This window comes from Hylaeus anthracinus, unplaced genomic scaffold (genome assembly GCF_026225885.1).
Source record: "Hylaeus anthracinus isolate JK02 unplaced genomic scaffold, UHH_iyHylAnth1.0_haploid 11994, whole genome shotgun sequence".
NCBI lineage: Eukaryota > Metazoa > Arthropoda > Insecta > Hymenoptera > Colletidae > Hylaeus > Hylaeus anthracinus.
In genome coordinates, this window is record NW_026534341.1 from 3,419,570 (window position 1) to 3,438,014 (window position 18,445).

General features: G+C 42.6%; 1 protein-coding gene and 1 long non-coding RNA gene across 8 annotated transcripts in view; one reads left to right on the forward strand and one right to left on the reverse strand.

Moving 5' to 3' along the window:
* LOC128888480 (klarsicht protein-like) overlaps positions 1-18,445 on the forward strand; it is a 71,275-nt gene that overhangs the window by 40,192 nt on the left and 12,638 nt on the right. For 3 of the 5 annotated variants that reach the window (XM_054145358.1, XM_054145355.1, XM_054145357.1), the window contains exons 11-13: positions 4,737-4,900; positions 7,051-7,252; positions 17,104-17,483. In XM_054145358.1, the coding sequence (XP_054001333.1) occupies positions 4,737-4,900; positions 7,051-7,252; positions 17,104-17,483 (746 nt within the window). Of the gene's footprint in view, positions 1-2,252; positions 3,019-4,736; positions 4,901-7,050; positions 7,253-7,369; positions 8,195-17,103; positions 17,484-18,445 lie in introns of those variants that run through there. The other 2 variants (XM_054145360.1, XM_054145359.1) reach the window with 2 other exon arrangements.
* LOC128888490 (uncharacterized) overlaps positions 1-18,445 on the reverse strand; it is a 47,050-nt gene that overhangs the window by 25,684 nt on the left and 2,921 nt on the right. For 2 of the 3 annotated variants that reach the window (XR_008460267.1, XR_008460266.1), the window contains exon 2: positions 7,039-7,226. This is a non-coding gene — a long non-coding RNA (uncharacterized LOC128888490). The remainder of the gene's footprint in view (positions 1-7,038; positions 7,227-18,445) is intronic. The other variant, XR_008460265.1, reaches the window with a different exon arrangement.

An 18,445-nucleotide genomic window follows, 5' to 3' on the forward strand; every position in this document is an offset into this window, starting at 1 on the left:
GTAAGTTACGAGACAAAATAAAGAATTGTGCCACCTCCTCGAGTGTCGTGTTATCCTGATACAAAGAGGTAAGTTCCGACACAAAATAAAGAATTGTGCCACCTCCTCAAGTGTCATGTTATCCTGATACCAAAATGTAAAATTCTGACCAGAATTTGATACGTACCAAAAATTCCTTGTGCCACCTCTTCGCATATCATGTTCTCCTGATACCAGAAGTAAGATCAAGCCAGAATTTCATACGTACCATGAATTCCGCGTGCCACCTCTTCGCATATAATGTTCTCCTGATACCAAAATGTAAAATTCCGACCAGAATTTGATACGTACCAAAGATTCCTCATGCCACCTCTTCATATATCATGTTCTCCTGATACCAAAATGTAAAATTCTGACCAGAATTTGATACGTACCAAAAATTCCTTGTGCCACCTCTTCGCATATCATGTTCTCCTGATACCAGAAGTAAGATCAAGCCAGAATTTCATACTTACCATGAATTCCTCGTGCCACCTCTTCGCATATAATGTTCTTTTGTTACCAGGAGTAAAAATCCAACATTTCCCATCACAATTTCGAGCCGAGCGATTTGCAACAGTGTTGAACTCGCAACTTTGTTGTATTCTGCGGGAAACGATTTGCAACATTGTCGAACTTGCAACTTTGTTGCATTCTGCGGGGAACGATTTGCAACATTGTCGAACTCGCAACTTTGTTGTATTCTGCGGGGAACGATTTGCAACATTGTTGAACTCGCAACTTTGTTGCATTCTGCGGGGAACGATTTGCAACATTGTTGAACTCGCAACTTTGTTCTATTCTGCGGGGAACGATTTGCAACATTGTTGAACTTGCAACTTTGTTGAACATGGTTGCAAATTTTGGAAATTCCACCTCTCAAGATTGCATCAAAGTTGCAGAGCTAAAGATTACAACTCAGAAGTTCGGTAAAATGTGACAATATCCGAAAAATCGACGCGACATTGTTAAACCAGGAAATATCACAGATGTGAGGCGAAATTATAGAGAAATATCACAGAAATGAGGGAAAATTATAGGGAAGTATACCAGGAAGTAAAGGGAAATATACCAGAAAATGGAGGAATATTAAAGGGAAATGTGTAAGGTAATGGAGGGAAATTAAAGGGAAATATACCAGGAAATGGGGGGGGGGCGGAACTAAAGGGAAATATACCAGGAAATGGGGGGAGTTAAATGAAAATGTGTAAGGAAATTAATGGGAAATATACCAGGAAATGGAAGGAAATTAAAGGAAAATGTGTAAGCAAATGAAGGGAATTGAAGGGGAAATGGAGGGAAATTAAGGGAAAATGTGTAAGCAAATGAAGGGAATTGAAGGGGAAATGGAGGGAAATTAAGGGAAAATGTGTAAGCAAATGAAGGGAATTGAAGGGGAAATGGAGGGAAATTAAAGGAAAATGTGTAAGCAAATGAAGGGAATTGAAGGGGAAATGGAAGGAAATTAAAGGGAAATAGAACAACTTATACTTGCAGTTATGTCAGGCCGGTTGCCGTCTCGTAGGCGCAGGATTGCCCCTGTTATGCGGCAACCTACACTTACAGCTGCGTCGGGCGGGTTGCCGTTTCGTAGGCGCAGAAGTGCCACCTCTTCGCATATCATGTTCTCCCGATACCAGGAGTATAAATCCGGTCAGAATTTGATACGTACCAAACTCGTATGTAATTTGCTTGGCGATTGTAGCTAAACCGAACGCACTGAATGCTTGAAAATATTCCTAGAGCAACCTAAAGTGATTGAAAGGTTCTCTGTTTTTAAGTAAAACCATAAAACCGTCGTTCTTACAAAAATATATCTAGCATTGTGGTATCGAAATAGCGATGTGCCCATTCTCTGCAGACATCCTGCTCTTTAAAACGTCCACAACTCCGTTTATTTTCCGAATTCAATAAAATCCTTCGGCAGATATATTTGAAATGCCTGCTTGAGAATATACAAACAAAATTGATATATTGAAAGTTCTGGACTAGAACACCACCTTTATTTTCCTAATTCTACCTCTCTGATTCCGCTATACTGATATATCTAAAGGGCCCACAACAAGCTCGAAAGCTCCTTTCTCCCCGTTTCGAGGACCAATCAGTTACAGTAGCGAGTCTGCCATGCTGGTACGTACCCTCGTAGGCATGCAGCGGCCGAACGCCGAGCGGTCGCTCGCTCTGTATACCGAATTCGAATCAATTGATTGGCTGTTGATTGGAAATTGAATTAGATCGGAATGTGCGTGTCTGCGTGGTCGCGGCGAGGGGCGGAACACGAAGAGGGACAGCCCGATGGCGAGGCAGAGGCCACGGAGCGAGATAGGGTTGCTGTCGTGCGCGGAGCCATGGACCGGGGGTCCCAAAGGATGGTGGCGATGTGGCGGGTGGTTACGGGAAGAGGGGAACGGGCACGGCTGCTTCTGCCTTCGCAATGTGCCTGGAATATCAATGCCAACCACTTTTCGTTGCGACCGCTGTCGGACAGCGGCGCAAACTGCCGTCGTTCTTTCTCTCCGTCGAGGACGCCGCTCGTCCCTGTTCCATCGCGTGGTTACTACGCACACATCATCGGCCATCGTGTGTTGCCGCCGGCGGCTTTTCACGCGTCTGACCTCTTTGATACCGTGCCCGGAATCACGCCTGTATCCGTCGTTTACTCGTGCTCCGATTTGCATAAATTATTGGCTACCACATGAAGAATATCGATTCGCGGGGGCCGCCTTCAGATTCGCCGCGCACAGCGGAGGCTGTGTCCTGGATCGACGATGTGGTGTCGCGGGATCAGGGTTGGCCTGATGGGACGTTAGGTAGCGGGTTGTGGGTGTCTTGGCATAGTAGAAGCGGAATTAGTTTGACATGCTAACCGGCTATATTTTCGAGGATATTTGTTGACGCATTCGCTAACGCGAATTCACGTCACTTCAAATTCCATTCTAAAATCTTTTTATTTTATATACCAGGAGCGAGTGTTGTACCAGGAAACATTTTTTGAAAACAAGCTTGTATGTTTAAAATAAATAAACTTCATTACGTGAGCTTGTTTTCAATTGTACAACCCCCCCCATACTTAATCCTATAAATGCTAAGGTCAGGAACGTCCTTTTAATAAAACCCTTAGAAAGACATCATCGTGGATATCATACTAATTATTTAACGTGAAGCAACCATTGTATTTACGTTGAATGGCACACACCCTCAAACATTTCCCCTCCTTCGCTACATCGATACATAATACCCACACAAAATCCATATAATAAATACATTCTCTAGCAACGAACCTGATACTTCTCGAAATCTTCTCCAGACTTCGCCAATGTTTCTTTTCCTGTTCGAACTTTCAATTCGCGCGAAACCGAGGGAACCACCCCTCGAGGCGTGGAGTTCGAGGATCGACGCCCGAGTACTCGAAGGGAAGATCGGTGCACAATATAAAAGCAAGAAGGAAACAGTAGTAAAGTCCGTCGTTTCGCTGGGAGGAATTACTCTGGAAGCAAGAGGACGAGCCGGAGGAGAACGCGAGACGTCGGTAGACGCCTGCGATGACCGCAAGGACGAGCTTTACGAGCTCCGCTCGAACTCTCCTCCTCGTCACGCGACGAGCGAGAGAAATGATGCAGAGGGGGTACGGTGGCTGGAAGTGAAAGAGAGGAACGGTGACTCGGGGGTGGCTCTCGTTTTCGTTCTCTTACGCCCTGCGTCGTCGTCGTAAACCTGGGTTTATTTATGCGGCCCTCGTCGGCCGGCTCCTGTAGTAGAACGACGGGGATGTGACAACGTGACGTGGTTACTCCATCGTCTACCTTGCGCTCTTACAACCCTTATAGTTCGGTTATGTTTTTCTTGATAAACGTATACTTGTTTCGATCCTGATGCCCGGCTTCCGAATTGGACGTCGCGGTAGGTCGCATGCAGAAGTCGCGAGACCCAGGTTGCTGCTCCGAGGTGGAGGCTGGAGGGTTTGGTTGTTATTCATATCGTTGTAGAATCGACTGAAACGAATGTCCCAGGCTAAGTCTCGGCGTCAGTCGGAGGCAGAGTCTGATAATGGTCCTTGGAAAAATAAAAGTTTCGTCAGGGTTTCTTTCTTTCTATCTATGCATTTTATTTGTATTTATTTACTTTTGGTCATTTTTGATGTCATACGAGGTGTTTACTCTTTTCCGACACTATCACAGGGTGGACTGATAACGTTCTTGTAACAAAATGAAACTATCCGATAGTTTTCTTCGTTTCTATATGCGTAAATACAAATTTATATTTATTCAACCCCTTTCAGCGTTGTTTAATATTGTTACGAAACGAATTACGGTAAGAACCCTTGGAAAAAATGGAAACGTTCTCTTTTATTTCAAACGTGTACGAGTCTATTTTTATTTGATCCTCTGTAACTCGTAGCATGTTAATCTTCATTGTTTGCTGATTTTAATATTAAAAATTTGTCAGACAAATGCACTATGTTTGAATTTAGATGTCCCTCGACGTCTCCTTTCCTTGCTCGAATGATTCATACAATAATGCTTCTACTCGCTTACGTTCGCTCGTAAGATAAAATTTCTTCGTTCCCGTTGCAAGACGTACAGTTCGTTTTCTTTGGTCTACCACCGTGACCAGTTTATACATCACTCGCACCCCAAACCGGGCCCTCCAAGAACGGGGCAATTCGTTTGAGTTAGCCGAAGACGGCAACCGCTAAAAATGTATATTTAATGTTCTAGGCCGAACTGGCTGCGTTGAGGGATCGCAAGGCTGCCATGCTGGCACTGAACGTCTCGACGCACAGACTGATCACCGATCTCGGTAACTCCGCGACGTTGAACTTCACCGACCTCAAAGATGGCGTCGCAGACTTGTATCGCGTCTGGGACGAGACTTTCCAAAAGTAAGTACTGGCAAGTTCCAGCAAAGTTTTCGTATACCTCCATTTATTCGCGCTACGATCTTTATAAATATTTTTTTTTTTTTCATTAACTACACTCCTTGGAAGTATTATGTCTTTCCTATTCATTTGTTTTAATTATTCTTTTTATTTTTTATTTTAATTAACGTGTCCTTAGAAAAAATTCCCATATCAAAATTTGATATTTAACAAAGCGTAACAACGCACCCACTCCGCAAGGAAAATTAGAGTATCTACTCTTGGAATAGGTACCTAAACGTTATGGAATGGTCAGAGAGAAGAGCACGCGGTTAGAGATTAACGGAATTCGCGATTTCTGAACGTCTTCCGCGTCGAAAGTTTCCTTTTCTGGTCGAGGGACACGGTTATCGAGTTTTGGGGCCACGCGGAATAGATGGTTTAGGATCATCGACTGACCGTTCGCTGGCTGGCGTGTGACGTTCAGCAAATATTATGAGAGGCAATGAAGCCTCCAAAGCAAACATCGGGAACCCATGGACGCCATAGGTACCGGCAGCGAGGGCTCGGATCGTTGGGATTTTGACCCGTGTCACGGGATTACTAGTTTTAGCTTGGGATCGCAAGTTTAATCTCGGATATTTCCAAAGTGTTCACCACCCCCGAAGAAACGACTATTTGGACGATTTTCTACGAGGGTGCATCGACTAATTTTATCGTAGGTTACACGCCGGATATTTATTTCTTTATCTTACGGAAAGGTGTACAATGTTCGATACTTCTTAAAATATTTAGCTGATTTTTCGCGTTTATGTCACGAATAATTTTTCTTTAATTCTTTTTTTATTAGAATGACAATGTCACTTTCTTCTGAAAGGTTTTCAATATCGTTTAAGAATATCATTATAAATGCTCGAAATTTTTATCATCAAATTCTCTCTCTAGACGTTCGTTATTTCGTTAATTTACCGAATCCAACCAAATCCTTTGGGAGCTATTTTTAAACATCTACGCTTCGAGAAAATAGAAAAAAAAAAATGATATTTTGAAAGTTAGAATTTTATTTCAGCAAATGTAAGTTGATAAAATGAAAATCGAACACCCTAAGACAAACACCATCCAACAGTGAGAAAAGACAGGAAAAGGACGAGGCGTATCGCGGCGCCTAAAATTGATACGTGGTTGCAGGAAGAAGCACATCGCACGCGGAACGGTCGCGTTTTAATTGCCGTATGAGCACTTGATTCCCCTGTCTGATAGGGATTTGACCCACGCGAAGGGGTTTGCTACTGACCCACTGGGCTTTTACAAAGGTCGAGCCAACTTGTTAGCCAGAGATAGCCTGAAATTTCTATTCTTTGCACGAGCGCACGCGACTGTTCCGTATAACGCACAAATCGTCCGATGACACTTCGTTTCTCGTAGAAACGTCTTGTATTACTGTCGATTGAACTTTAATAGGTTTCCTGCTTTTAAAAGCTATATTATCTTCATATAAATCCTATAGAAAGTCGAGCGTTGGCTCGAGCGATTATCTTCATTAATTTCCCATGGATCCAAATTGAAAAAGATTCGTATTTAAAATTCTGTGGCTCGATTGCGATTTAGTTAAACTTTTTTTTCTCGAATGAAAGTGATTTCTGTATTCAACACGCCAATGTAGAACGAACTCGAAGCGAGTCTTCGTCGATCTGTCTGTCAACGAGCCTCGGGGACGTTCAGATTGAGTTCGAATAAAGTGTTTTTATTTGCCGATAGTGCCATTGGGGAGATCCACTAATAATTCGACGCCTTACTGTTTGCCAAGAGGCTTTTGCCTTCGTTTCCACTTTTTATTGTGTTGACCCTGCTCTGGCGATTTTTCCATTCAATTTCATCCACCGATTCCCAGACCCGGGAAGAATCGATGTTTGCCGAGCCTCGTGAATCGATTTCTATCGCGAACCGAACGTGTATTTGAAAGTTAAAGAAGTTGACGCGCTTCTTTCTTAATTTTTTTTTCTCAATTATGCGTTTATCGCGGTATTATGTATCGCTCTCAGTCTTCTTTTCGTTGCAGTATGGTTTCAACGCAACGCAATCGATTCTATTACTTAGTACCGAAGGAATTTGTATATAAATTAAACTTAAATTTAGTTGAAGTTTCTTAACAAGATTTATACTTTACTTTTCAGGGGCAATCAACAATTGTGCGCTCTGCAAGCCGTCCAGCAGTTTAGCATTCGTTTGACGGAGTTACAGTGCGCACTGCGAAGGGACAAAGACACCCTTGCAGTATTGGACGTGGCCCTCCAAGCGGGAGCAACATCGGAAGTGGCTTCGTCGGTTCGTCACGTCGCCAGGCTACTGTCTGAAAAACAGGACATCAGTTGTCAGGTAAGACACGATCGAGTGCGCCCGAACCCGACGAAAATTCACAGTTGATTTTCGCGAAAACAAAATCTTACACGACAAATTTTTATTCTATATCTTCGACTTACTTTTTTCACGTAGAACACCCTGTATAATAACAAAACGACGATTAAATATTTCTACTTAAATAACGGTTATAAACGATCGAATATAAAGCGAAAGAGATACTTTTAATTAATAACTCTTTCGACGAGTTATTTGTCAGGATTTTTGATAAACTTGAAAAATACAATTGTAACACACAAAAAGGAAGCTTCGTAAGTCGAATTCAACGATACCTCAAACGCTTTATTCTTAATAAACCTGACGTTGCTATTTCCACACCTGGTACTAGTTCGCGTCGAGAAAAAATTCGACAAAACGAAGTATAAAATTGTTGAAGAAACGAACATGGGAGGGGAATAGAGACGTCGGTGGCGAGTAATCATCGTGTCGGTTATTCTAATCGCGTTTGAAGGAAAAACGAGCAACGTCGACGTGGAAATATCGCGCGGCGGGACGACACAGGTTTCTACGGGACGCGTAACAGGGGCCAGGCCAATCGGAAGTCACGATAACAAACCTGCCACCTGCTTCACCTCGAGCTACTTTTCTCCTTAAGTCCATAAAGCGGCGAGCCGACGCAAAGCGACCTTACCAAGAGATTTACTTTATATGCAAATGCAAGACGGATATGCCGGGAAATAGGGGGATGCGATGGCGTTTAACCGAAACACGATATCGACAAGTGTCATCTGTCAAACGTACCCTCTAATCTGACCCCTTCTTTCCCCTTCTGGCAGCTCCTTCCGGGTTCCTCGGCTGGTAGCATTACCAGTACGACTTTATAAATATGAATCAAACTTGGCGTAGTCAGATAGTCTCGTTTACTCACGGACGATTACGCTAATATTTTCTACTTTTTGTCGTGTACTGCACGCAAATAAACAACCCAAGTGCGTAAAGTGAACGATTTGAAATAAACGATTCTCCTTTGTAAAGGAATTGGCGCACGCGTAACTTAATCCGAACACGAAATTTGTAAATTCAAGATAAACTCATTTCAACAGGTACACTATATGTTTGAAGGAAACGTAGATAATTGGTTTCTTCAATTATACATTTAAGGTAGAAAATTAATTCCAAGTTTATGAACGTTTGAAGAAATTTTAAGCGTGCAATGGGCAAATAATTATCGTATTAATTTTGAAGATATTAAAGAGATTACGAAATAGTACGTGGTACACGCTAAAATGTTATACGTATTTATTTACACGCTGACCCGTTACTCGATGTTATTTACACGACTGTATCCAAGAAAAGGGCCAATAATTAAGGCAACCAAGCCTAAATTAAAGTTTGTATTTAAAAAGAAATTTCTGTTATCGTTACTGTTGTTATCATTCCTACAGTTCAAGTCGTGTTTGGAATGCAAATTTTGGAACAAAATTACGTTCAATTACCAAATGGTAAATGACAAGCCCCATCGATCCCGATACGAGGCGAAACGTTTGTTCGAGGTGTCGCATATTTTCCAAAATTTGAATCAGTTATGCCAGTCACAAAGCGTACTCTCATCCCCCTGGGAGGAATCCCTCGCCGTCAGATGTTTCCGCGAACAAAAACAGGGTCGAGAGAAAAAGTTTCTCGCGCCGAGCGGAAGACGAACCAATAAACATGATTCGCCTTATAATCTCGCCTTCCTTAGAACAGCTATATCCCCGGAGTCCTTCCACTCACCCAATCTAAGCGGGGAAATGGTTTCATGCACACGAGCGATACCCCCGGGAACCGTTATCCCATCCAAGGACGTTGAATAATTGCTACTAGCTATCTAACCGATTGAAAATCAAGGATGCCGTGGGAACGTCGGCTAAACGATTTAGCGAGGATTTTCGTCATTTCGAACGAACGAGATTCTGCACGAAAAACTAACCCTTTGCGCTCTGCACCATCTCGTTGTAAAATGTGCGAACAGGAACCTCGGAGACGTGTTGTTTTTGGTATAATTAGATTTTCGCGAAACATTGACACCGCTTCGAACATAAAGGATCTTTCAAAAGACGCTTGAGAATTTTGTTTTTGAATACATTCGATACATTCTATGATGTATTATGTATATTATGTATATTATGTATATATGTATATACATTGAATATGTTTAATTAGTATATTTTAAATAAAATACACGTAAAGTAAATATACGGCAATTTACTTGATGTATGAAATACAAGGAATAATTTTTCCTTGAATTTTACACCAACGAGTGTTCCTTAATTTTGAATTAATTCTAAAATACGTATACAATTTATTTAAACGTGGCACTTGAACAGATAGATAACAATAGAAAATATACAAAACGAAACACGTGTTACAAAATGTAGAAGGCGAAAGTTACTTTAAGTTTCTGTTCTCCGTCTATGCAGTAAAAGATATGAATTTGTACGAAGAAATTCGCAGCCCAGTTGTCGGTAGTTTGATATTATTTGTTCTCGTTCGTCCTATCCGACGAAATATTCCCAGCAATCGGGCGCATAAACGTAGAAACGTCGTTCCTACGGCACATCTAACAACCAAATGGTTTTCGCGCGCGAAGAAGGTCCGAAGCAATCTCGGACGGAAGAGCCACGATCGAGAGTGAATGTTCCGTAGACGGAGTAATAGGTATTATGGCAGCGAAATAAAGGAGAAAAGGCGCGATCAAAGTACGAAAGGAATGGAAAGGACCGACTGTGGAGTCGAGGATACCCATTATCCGCGCGGAGACGTGGATCAGGATGCAAAACGCTTCGCCAGCGCGCATTTAGCGACCCTTGCCCGCCTCTGAATTCTCTTTAGTCGTTCCAACGCAGCTAATCGTCGCTCATAATAGGACGGCGTACGCGTTGGCACACTCTGCCATAACAGAATTGATCCATTGGCCAATCGATCCGGCAGTTTGACAGGAATAACGAAGTGAAAGTAATCCTTTCTTTGATCCTTTCAGAACTTGTACCTTTCAACAGATCTGTTTTGGATGACGTTTCCACGAAGAGAAATTTATATCGCTAAATTATTAGTTATTAGAATATATTTTATGTAGAGAAGTGGTCGAAGAATTGTCTCATTTATAGGTGACTAGGTATGCCCCTCGGTTTCATCCGCGTGGAATATTATTTTTATTCTATAATATTATAAAAATGTACCCAATGTTTTTGACTAACAAATTTCCTAACTAAATTCGATCGTCGAAGACAGATAAATCTCTCACATCTTTATAATTAGAGAGAGAGGAAGAGTAAGCTAGTTTATTCGTAAAATTAATTCGATACAAAATTACTGTAAAACCATTGACCATTGATTTTAAGAAAAAATTGATCGAAGTACATGGGTCGAATCGAGCAGCTCGATAGTTTCAATGTTAAGCTTTTAGGTTTGTTTTCTATACCCAACACACTTACAAAGGTAAACTTGAGTTTCGACGACGACCCGAACATCGAAGAAAGAGTTACTCGAAACGTGCACAGGAAAAATATCGAAAGTCAAACACAGAGTAGCGAAAACAGTCTATTTCGCCATTGACGCCGTAACCGTGTTCACGCGTTAACTGTTTACGCGTTTGTGCTCCCCGCCAAAGAGGTCCAGATGTTCGCGGGATAAAACGTTACGACATATTCCCTCTGCCTCGGCGGAATCACTTTCGACGCTTTTCATGCGACAGTGAAAAATGTTTACCGTCGAACCATTTTCCACGATTACTGGTCTCGCTTACAATGTGTCATTGAATGAACCGAATGGAACTCTGAAAACGGTCATTTCGCGCGAACGCAAAATAGTCGTGTTTGGAGAATCGTGGAGAATGGCTCTGTGGGATTGATTGCTAATCTAAATCTAATCTCAGTTTACGCTTTTGCACTTTACACATTTGCACTTTGCACTAGTTATGGACCTCGCTGTATTCAAATTTTGTATTCAAAGGCACAATTTGAATTTTTCTTAAAAATTTTCACGAACTTTCCGGACAACCCAATACACCCTCGTATTCTTATCAAGGAAAAGGATCCTTAATAAAATTGTCTTCAAGAATAAAAATTGAAATGGAACCCGCGAGGCGCGCCACCGTCGTAGAGCATACACCGCGATGTCGGATAGCGTCAGTCGGCTTGGAAAAATTCTCTCACACGGTCGAAGGATTAATTCTGTAGTCGAGGGAGATCAAGTTGGCGTGTAACGAGCAGATGATTGCAACGCTACGCGAAAGGAGGCGACGCAGGAGCCGTTCGTGCGCGACCGAGAAGAAAAACGTCGTCGTAGCAACTTCCAATTGTACCCGCGCTTATTTCGCCTGTCGGGAAGACGTATGGCTCGCGACACGATATTTTTACCCTAACAAAAGGTAAGAACGGCGCCCGGGAGCGACACCCAACCTCTCCTTTCTCTTCTCTCGGCAGCCTTTTTCCTCGCGAGTCCTTCCGCGACTCGCGACTCCGCTTTAACGTATTCAAAGTCCCGTCAAGACGGAACAATCCGCGGTGCCTCTCGGTTCCGTCGATCTACAACACCCAGAGGGATAATTTCATGCACTCGGCATTATACATCTTTCTTTCTCCTCTTTCCGATACGACCCTTAAACCGGCAGCGAGCGAGGAAACTCTTCCCGCCGCTTCGACGAACTGCTCGACATTACGACCTTTCCCTTTCCTCTTTTGCTGTCTCTCTCTCCTTATTTTCATTCGGGTTAGGAAAAAGACGAACGGATAATGGAAGAAGGAATTCCGATTGGACCGATAAAACCAGCCGGGGGTGGCTCTCGAGATGTGGAACGGTAACAGGTCGATCGCGACTGACGATTCTCTATTTGTTTCTCTAGAAAAAAAAATAATAAAAAAAAAAAAAAATATACATGTCGTATTGAGTAACCTCCTCCCTTTCGAAGTCGTTTAAAAAATGGCGAAATGCGGTCGGTTTTGACTAGATAAATTAGACAAACGCGATATTTCACTTGTGAGCCAGGATATAAAATTACACCAAAAGAAAATAATTCAATCCTTGAGTAACTTCGACAAATTGTAACTACCCACTCGCGTTTACCCGCAAACTTGATTCCCTGACCAGTGTACCGCTTCGCAACATTTTCCACCATTAGAAACAAACGGAACGAGCGATACCATCGGGTAATTCCCATTCGTATAGTCGCCAACGACATCTCCTCTACATATTTAATACCTACTCGAAAGTCGGTTGCATTGTTCCCACTTGAACGCGATCCAGCGAACGTTAAATTCCGAACCGGACCCGCGATCGTGGCTCCTTCGACCGCGAGAAATCCATAAATTTTGATAGGCGTTAAATAAAATATTAGCGAGGGACTTCGAGGAGTCCAGGAGGGTTTGGCTTCAGAATCGCATACGGCGGGTCAGAGCCGCTATCGGGTGGCGTTGGGCTACCTCTGGAACCCGCCAGTTCCCTGGGGAGCTCGGATCGTTAATCGCCCAGGCGATTCCCTTTCGCCTCACGTACGGGAATGGCCCGTGGAATCAGCGTAAAAATACAAATTTAATATCACCGGCGAAGGATCGCTCCGCCGTACCAGTCGTAGCCTGCGGATACACCGTTGTCGACGAGCCCAACATTTCTACGTGGCCCAGAAGCTTAAGGGACACGTGGGTCGCTCGTTGATTAGCGCTTCCGGTAGTCCCTTGTCGCGTAAAAAGTTGGACGTGTCCGTTTTGCCACGATGTTTGCTCGCTCGCCTGCTGTCCGAGCGTTCTTCGTTCGTTTCGCGGCCGTTCGCTCGTTATCGCGAACCGCGACACCTCTGTCGATACGCGGTAAGAATTGTTTGAGGTTGCTTGAATTTTTAGCGTTTCGTTGGCTTTCTTAGACGTGTCTTGCGCGATCGTCGAGCCGGCTGGATTTACGATTTGCTTCGTTGTAGGAGGATTTCACGAGTAGCGTAACGTAAGTACGTGCTTGTTTTTCTCCTCGTTGGGCTAATTTGGTGAGCTAGGGGTGGACGATTGTGTTGTTCCATTAGTTTGTGGGAACGATTCGAGATTTACTTTAGTAATTTGTGTATGCTGGCATATGTGTGCCTATCGACAAGGTCAGGGTTTTTGTTATATGTTAATCTCTCGTGATATCAGGATAGCTGGTTAGGACTCGAGCAGATTCAAAAACAGTGAATTTAAATTATGAGAACGATTTTACTGTTCGAATGGCATAGTTAGATTTGCCACGTCGAACGCCACGTCAGCCATACATGGGCGACAGCTTTTCACTAAGAAACTTGAAGGATTTTGAGAACTCGGTATTAATGAAAATAACTCTGAATTTTAATTAAGCGAACCAAAACGTTGTATTAATAAACCCTTTTAAAGATATTTAAAGATATTTCTAAGATATATTTACCGTAAAATATTAACAAGAATGAATAAATCGTTCCTCTTCTTGTATATTAATTTCAATTTGAGAAGAGCAATCAACATTTCGTTACCAAGTGTTTTTTAATACACTTTTATTCTATGTAGATCCATTCGCAATAAAAATACACGTAACACGAATAATCGTTATGTGTTTCTTTGAACACTCGTTTGAACGATGGCAATGGATAAATAGAAGATAAGAAGTTATCAAGTAAATTAACGATGCAAATAGGAGTTACTTACGAATAACGTTCGTACATTTGAATATTTTATAATAATCTTCGTATTGTGTATATATTTAATATTTTCTCCTTCTTTACTAGTCTTTAACATTTAATAACCAAACAAGTATTTCATTCCCAACTTTGAAGCCACCATTTTCTCTCTGGCGTGCCCAGATTTTATATAAAAATTACGACTATTAATTAACATGATCGTTAATTGATATCATTCATGTACCTTGTCACTTTTGCACGAGGGAATCATCTAGCATGCGTCTATACTACAGTTACCAACCCACCCTGTCGCATATGTCGTCTCGATGCGCAGAGGGTGGTATCGATAAGGATCGCAGAAGGAAAATAAACGTGCAACCTGTATCACAGTGATGCAACAAGGAACCTGCCGGGCTTACGAATTATTTCTATCCTATCTTATAATTAGACGCGTCTAATTCGATCGCGACGTATAATTAGGACTTGGCGACACGAATGAAACTAATGTAATAGCCTAAAGGGCAAACAGACGCGCGATAAAATCGTTGCTGGACGATGACGGACGAGGAACGCTGGGGTAAATATCCATGGCACGATCGCGGATCGTAACTAATCTAATTGATGCAGAAATATTAAGTGATTTTTAGTTTCATTATAAAAAGTTCACGAATAGACTTTACGCGTACGTATACACCTGTAATTAAAAGTTTATTTGGGAATATCAAGTTCATCATTCAATTTGAACTTTTGTCAATAAACATGGAAGGTACGAATACTTATGGGACTGATTATACAAAGTGTGGCATTTAAAATATGCCATTTAAATAATTCGCTTACTTTCAGCGATTTAAAAAAAAAAAAAAAAAAAAAAAAAAAAAAATATCAAACAAGAGTTTGACAATAACCGGTGACTCGAGCCGCTTATTGTCAAACTCTTTGGTGTCCAAGAGTTAACGTTACGTCAATAGTTACTATTGCTCTCTCGCTCTATCTTGTTCACGGCCTTCGTCACGCGTTTGCCGATGTAACTGACCCGGCCAATAGAAGAAATGAGCTGCCATCTCCTGAGCAACAGACAATAGACAATAGGACAGGTAGCTAGATAACGAAAACGTACTCTTAGCGCGTATAATTAATAATAATCCATCGAAACCAACGGTTCCGACACCCTCCGATTTATTTTCGATACACGGTGACCGTCATCCCCACGGTGCCACCGCAGCATCCTCGAACATTCCAAGGTTACCGATATCAGAGATCAAGCGCGGGTTACAGGGGCGGCGCACAGATCCGGAAATAAGGAATTCTCGCAGTTTTCTTCCACGTGATTGGTCCTTCGGGCAACGTGGATTCTGACTCGACTCACTTCGTACCTACTATCCGTTATACAAGAGTATACCGACTTATATATATATATATATATATATATATATATAGGTTAGGTTGAAGGTTGCTACTTGGTATGCGGATCGCGCTTTTCATTACCGGAGGCACTCCCTCCCTCCCCCCCCCCCCTCCCCGTCTCTGGCGCTGCAACAGCCTAAACCAACCCTCTCTTTCTTCCCTCCATCCCCTTTTCCTAGACTTCGAGTCACTCCTCCCCCCCCCCCCCCCTTCTCTCTCTCTATCTCTTTCTCCTCGATCTCTCCTTGCCAGCGGCTCGGTCCTCTTCTCGCGAAGCACTCTGCTTCCACGCCACTTTTTTACTATTACCACTGCTGTCTGGTATCAGCTTTTCGTGTCGCGGCCTCTTGTCCCTTTTTCCCTCGTTTCCTTCTTTTTCCCTCCTTTCTTCTCCGGGAGTTGGGGGTTCCAGTTCATATCGAGCCCGAAACTGTTACGTGACACCGGCATCGGTTCGCGACGGTTCTGGGATTGTTTTCGGGATTATGTCGTAGACAACGGTTTTGTGGGTCGATCGAACGCCAATCGATATACCACGACCATTCCCGGCAACTGGGAATGTTCGGGGACGAAGGGTTTTTTTTTTTTTTTTTTTAACCCCTTTGGCACGGCCGAATCTTGCGCGGGGATGTTTGTCACTTCGAATTGTAATCACGTGCGACGCAACGACGTAAGTGAGACTATTTTCTGTGTTGGTCTCGAGCGTTGTATCAGTGGATTTTATTGCATTGAACTTGCCGTTATCGGAAAGTATTTTTAATCGAAGTTTTAGTTTCACTGCGAATGGCAACATCATTTTCCCGTCCTTTCTTTGCTTCCTTTCTTTCACTTGCCCCATCCGCCCCTTCTTCCTTCGTATAATCGTCTTACATGCCTTCCGGTTGCCCGGCGGCAGTAACCAACACTGGATTACGCAATATTCGATATCGTATTCTCTCGGGGTGTATTTATACCTATCGGCATCCCGTGATCTAATCAGGAGCACGGCTCAAGTACATCCTTTCATGATATTCCACGTAATCGATCGCGGCGAAATCTTAGGCGGCGTCTCTGCTTTAAAAGCGAACAAAAATATCATTTTACCATTATTTAACACGTTGAGCGCTACTTGAAAGCTCCAGTATTGTGCTATATAAATCCATCAATGATACAGTCATGTAACAAATAAAAATTGAGTAAATTTTAAATAAATTTTCAGTAATTTAAGGTAACGTAGATATCTTAGTTTCGTATCGTATTCTACGCGTATTTGTCTCACCGACGACTGTCGCGCCCTGAAGGAAAAGTTCAGTGTCAGTCACCGATGACTGACGTGGCACTCAACGTGTTAAAGTAAATTAATTCACTTGATTCCTCAACCAAAACGCGATTAACTCATTCACTGCCCACTACGAGACGTCTCGCAGTTTAAATTGACCGCACTTAGCCGTAATAGTTTATATTCGTCCTCTCTATGTTTGTCGAAGAAATTTCTCCCAAACTGAATGATGGATTTCATGTTTCCCAATAACTGTTTCCATTATACATATGTACACGAATAAACTTTACACTTGTGTATATTCACAACGAACGTTTTATTCGAAAACGTCAAACCTGTAATTAAATTTTGACAAATTTCTCCAATATCTCATATCACCGCCGTGCTATTTAAATGATACGATATCACGATTCCAAACCACTTGCACGACCAGCAAGTGCATCCACCGCCCATTTTCATCCCCGCGATCCAAAGAATCCAAATGGAAAGACGAAAACGTTCTCCCACCAACGAGACAGTTAAAGTGACCGTGCGTGTCCGATGCTCTTGTTGCAGAACGGGACAGTGCTGAAAGACGCGACCACGGAGGAGGTGAGCGGCGTCGCGACGACGAAATTCGGCGACGCGTCTCCGATCAGTCTAACGCAGGAAGGTGGCTCGCTCTCGGACAGTGGGATCTCTGATAGCGGAAGCGAGCAAGAGTTGAGCGAACGCGAGCGACGATTGGCAGCCTTGCGACGGCTGACACGCAGCTTGGAGAACCAACTGGCGCCAGGTAGCGAGGCGCTCACCGAACTCTGGAAGAGAGTCGACGACGCCGAAACGGAGCTTCGCGACCTGCAGAAGCATTGCCGGGAGTTGATCGTACGCACCGCTGCCAGCGTCGAGGCGCGTGCTGCCAAACGAACCAGCAGCCAGGTCCACCATTTCGCGGAGTGAGTACTCTCTTTTTCATCGCGGAGACTGGTTGACGTAATTCTTTACGAGGGTTCGCGCCGCGTTGCCCCGCCCGAATTTTTAAGCATTTCCAAGAATTTTTATTGAACCGACAACAAGAACTTTGATTTACATCGAAGCACATCAATGTGTCGTATAAGTATTCAACCAGATCATTTTTTATTTTTTTCATTTTTTACAAAAACGCCGAATTGGTAGACGCGATTCGGTGGAGCGTCCTGAAACTAAATGGTTTCGTGGTGGGGACGATAAGTCAAATTAAGTTCAAGTTAGAACAGTGAAACAAAATTAATTAGTTTCTTTAGTAAAATGACGGTGTTGGGACCGTAACACGACACGTCTTTTCAGGATGACTCTGATATTTTCATTTTCTACATGAGCACGAAATTTACAGACAAGAATATGTGTCCCTCTTAACTTAACATCTTGGGTACTAACGAGAGCTGACTTAACAATTTTGAATGGAAAGCCTTGTAGAAAATTATACCTTTGAATTCTTCAAATGGAAACAAGTTAATTTCGTTTGAAACATTTTTCCGTCAGATGCTTCTATTAGAAAATACACTGATATCCGTCAGGTTGAGACAGTGTTATATCCCTATCACTTGTTCACCCAGCTTGCCTTGAGCGCGTCTCTGCGTTATGCTCCATATGTGACAGTAACTCGAGTCACAAATTATCCAAAGGGGAAAAGTGAAATTTCATTTTGAAATAAATAATTTAAAAATATATCATCAACGTCGCCGAAACGATAATATTTCACTTGATAAATGAAAATCTAACATAAAATGATCGTTTCCTTTCAATTAATTTTCTCTGAACAAGTTGAAATAATTTTATTTCTCTCTGACTTTCGTCTTCGTACCTTTCGCGAGGGTATCCCGTCGACGAGCGTCCCGCTTTTCGTTAATTTCCAATAAAGTGTACGCAAACGGTTAAT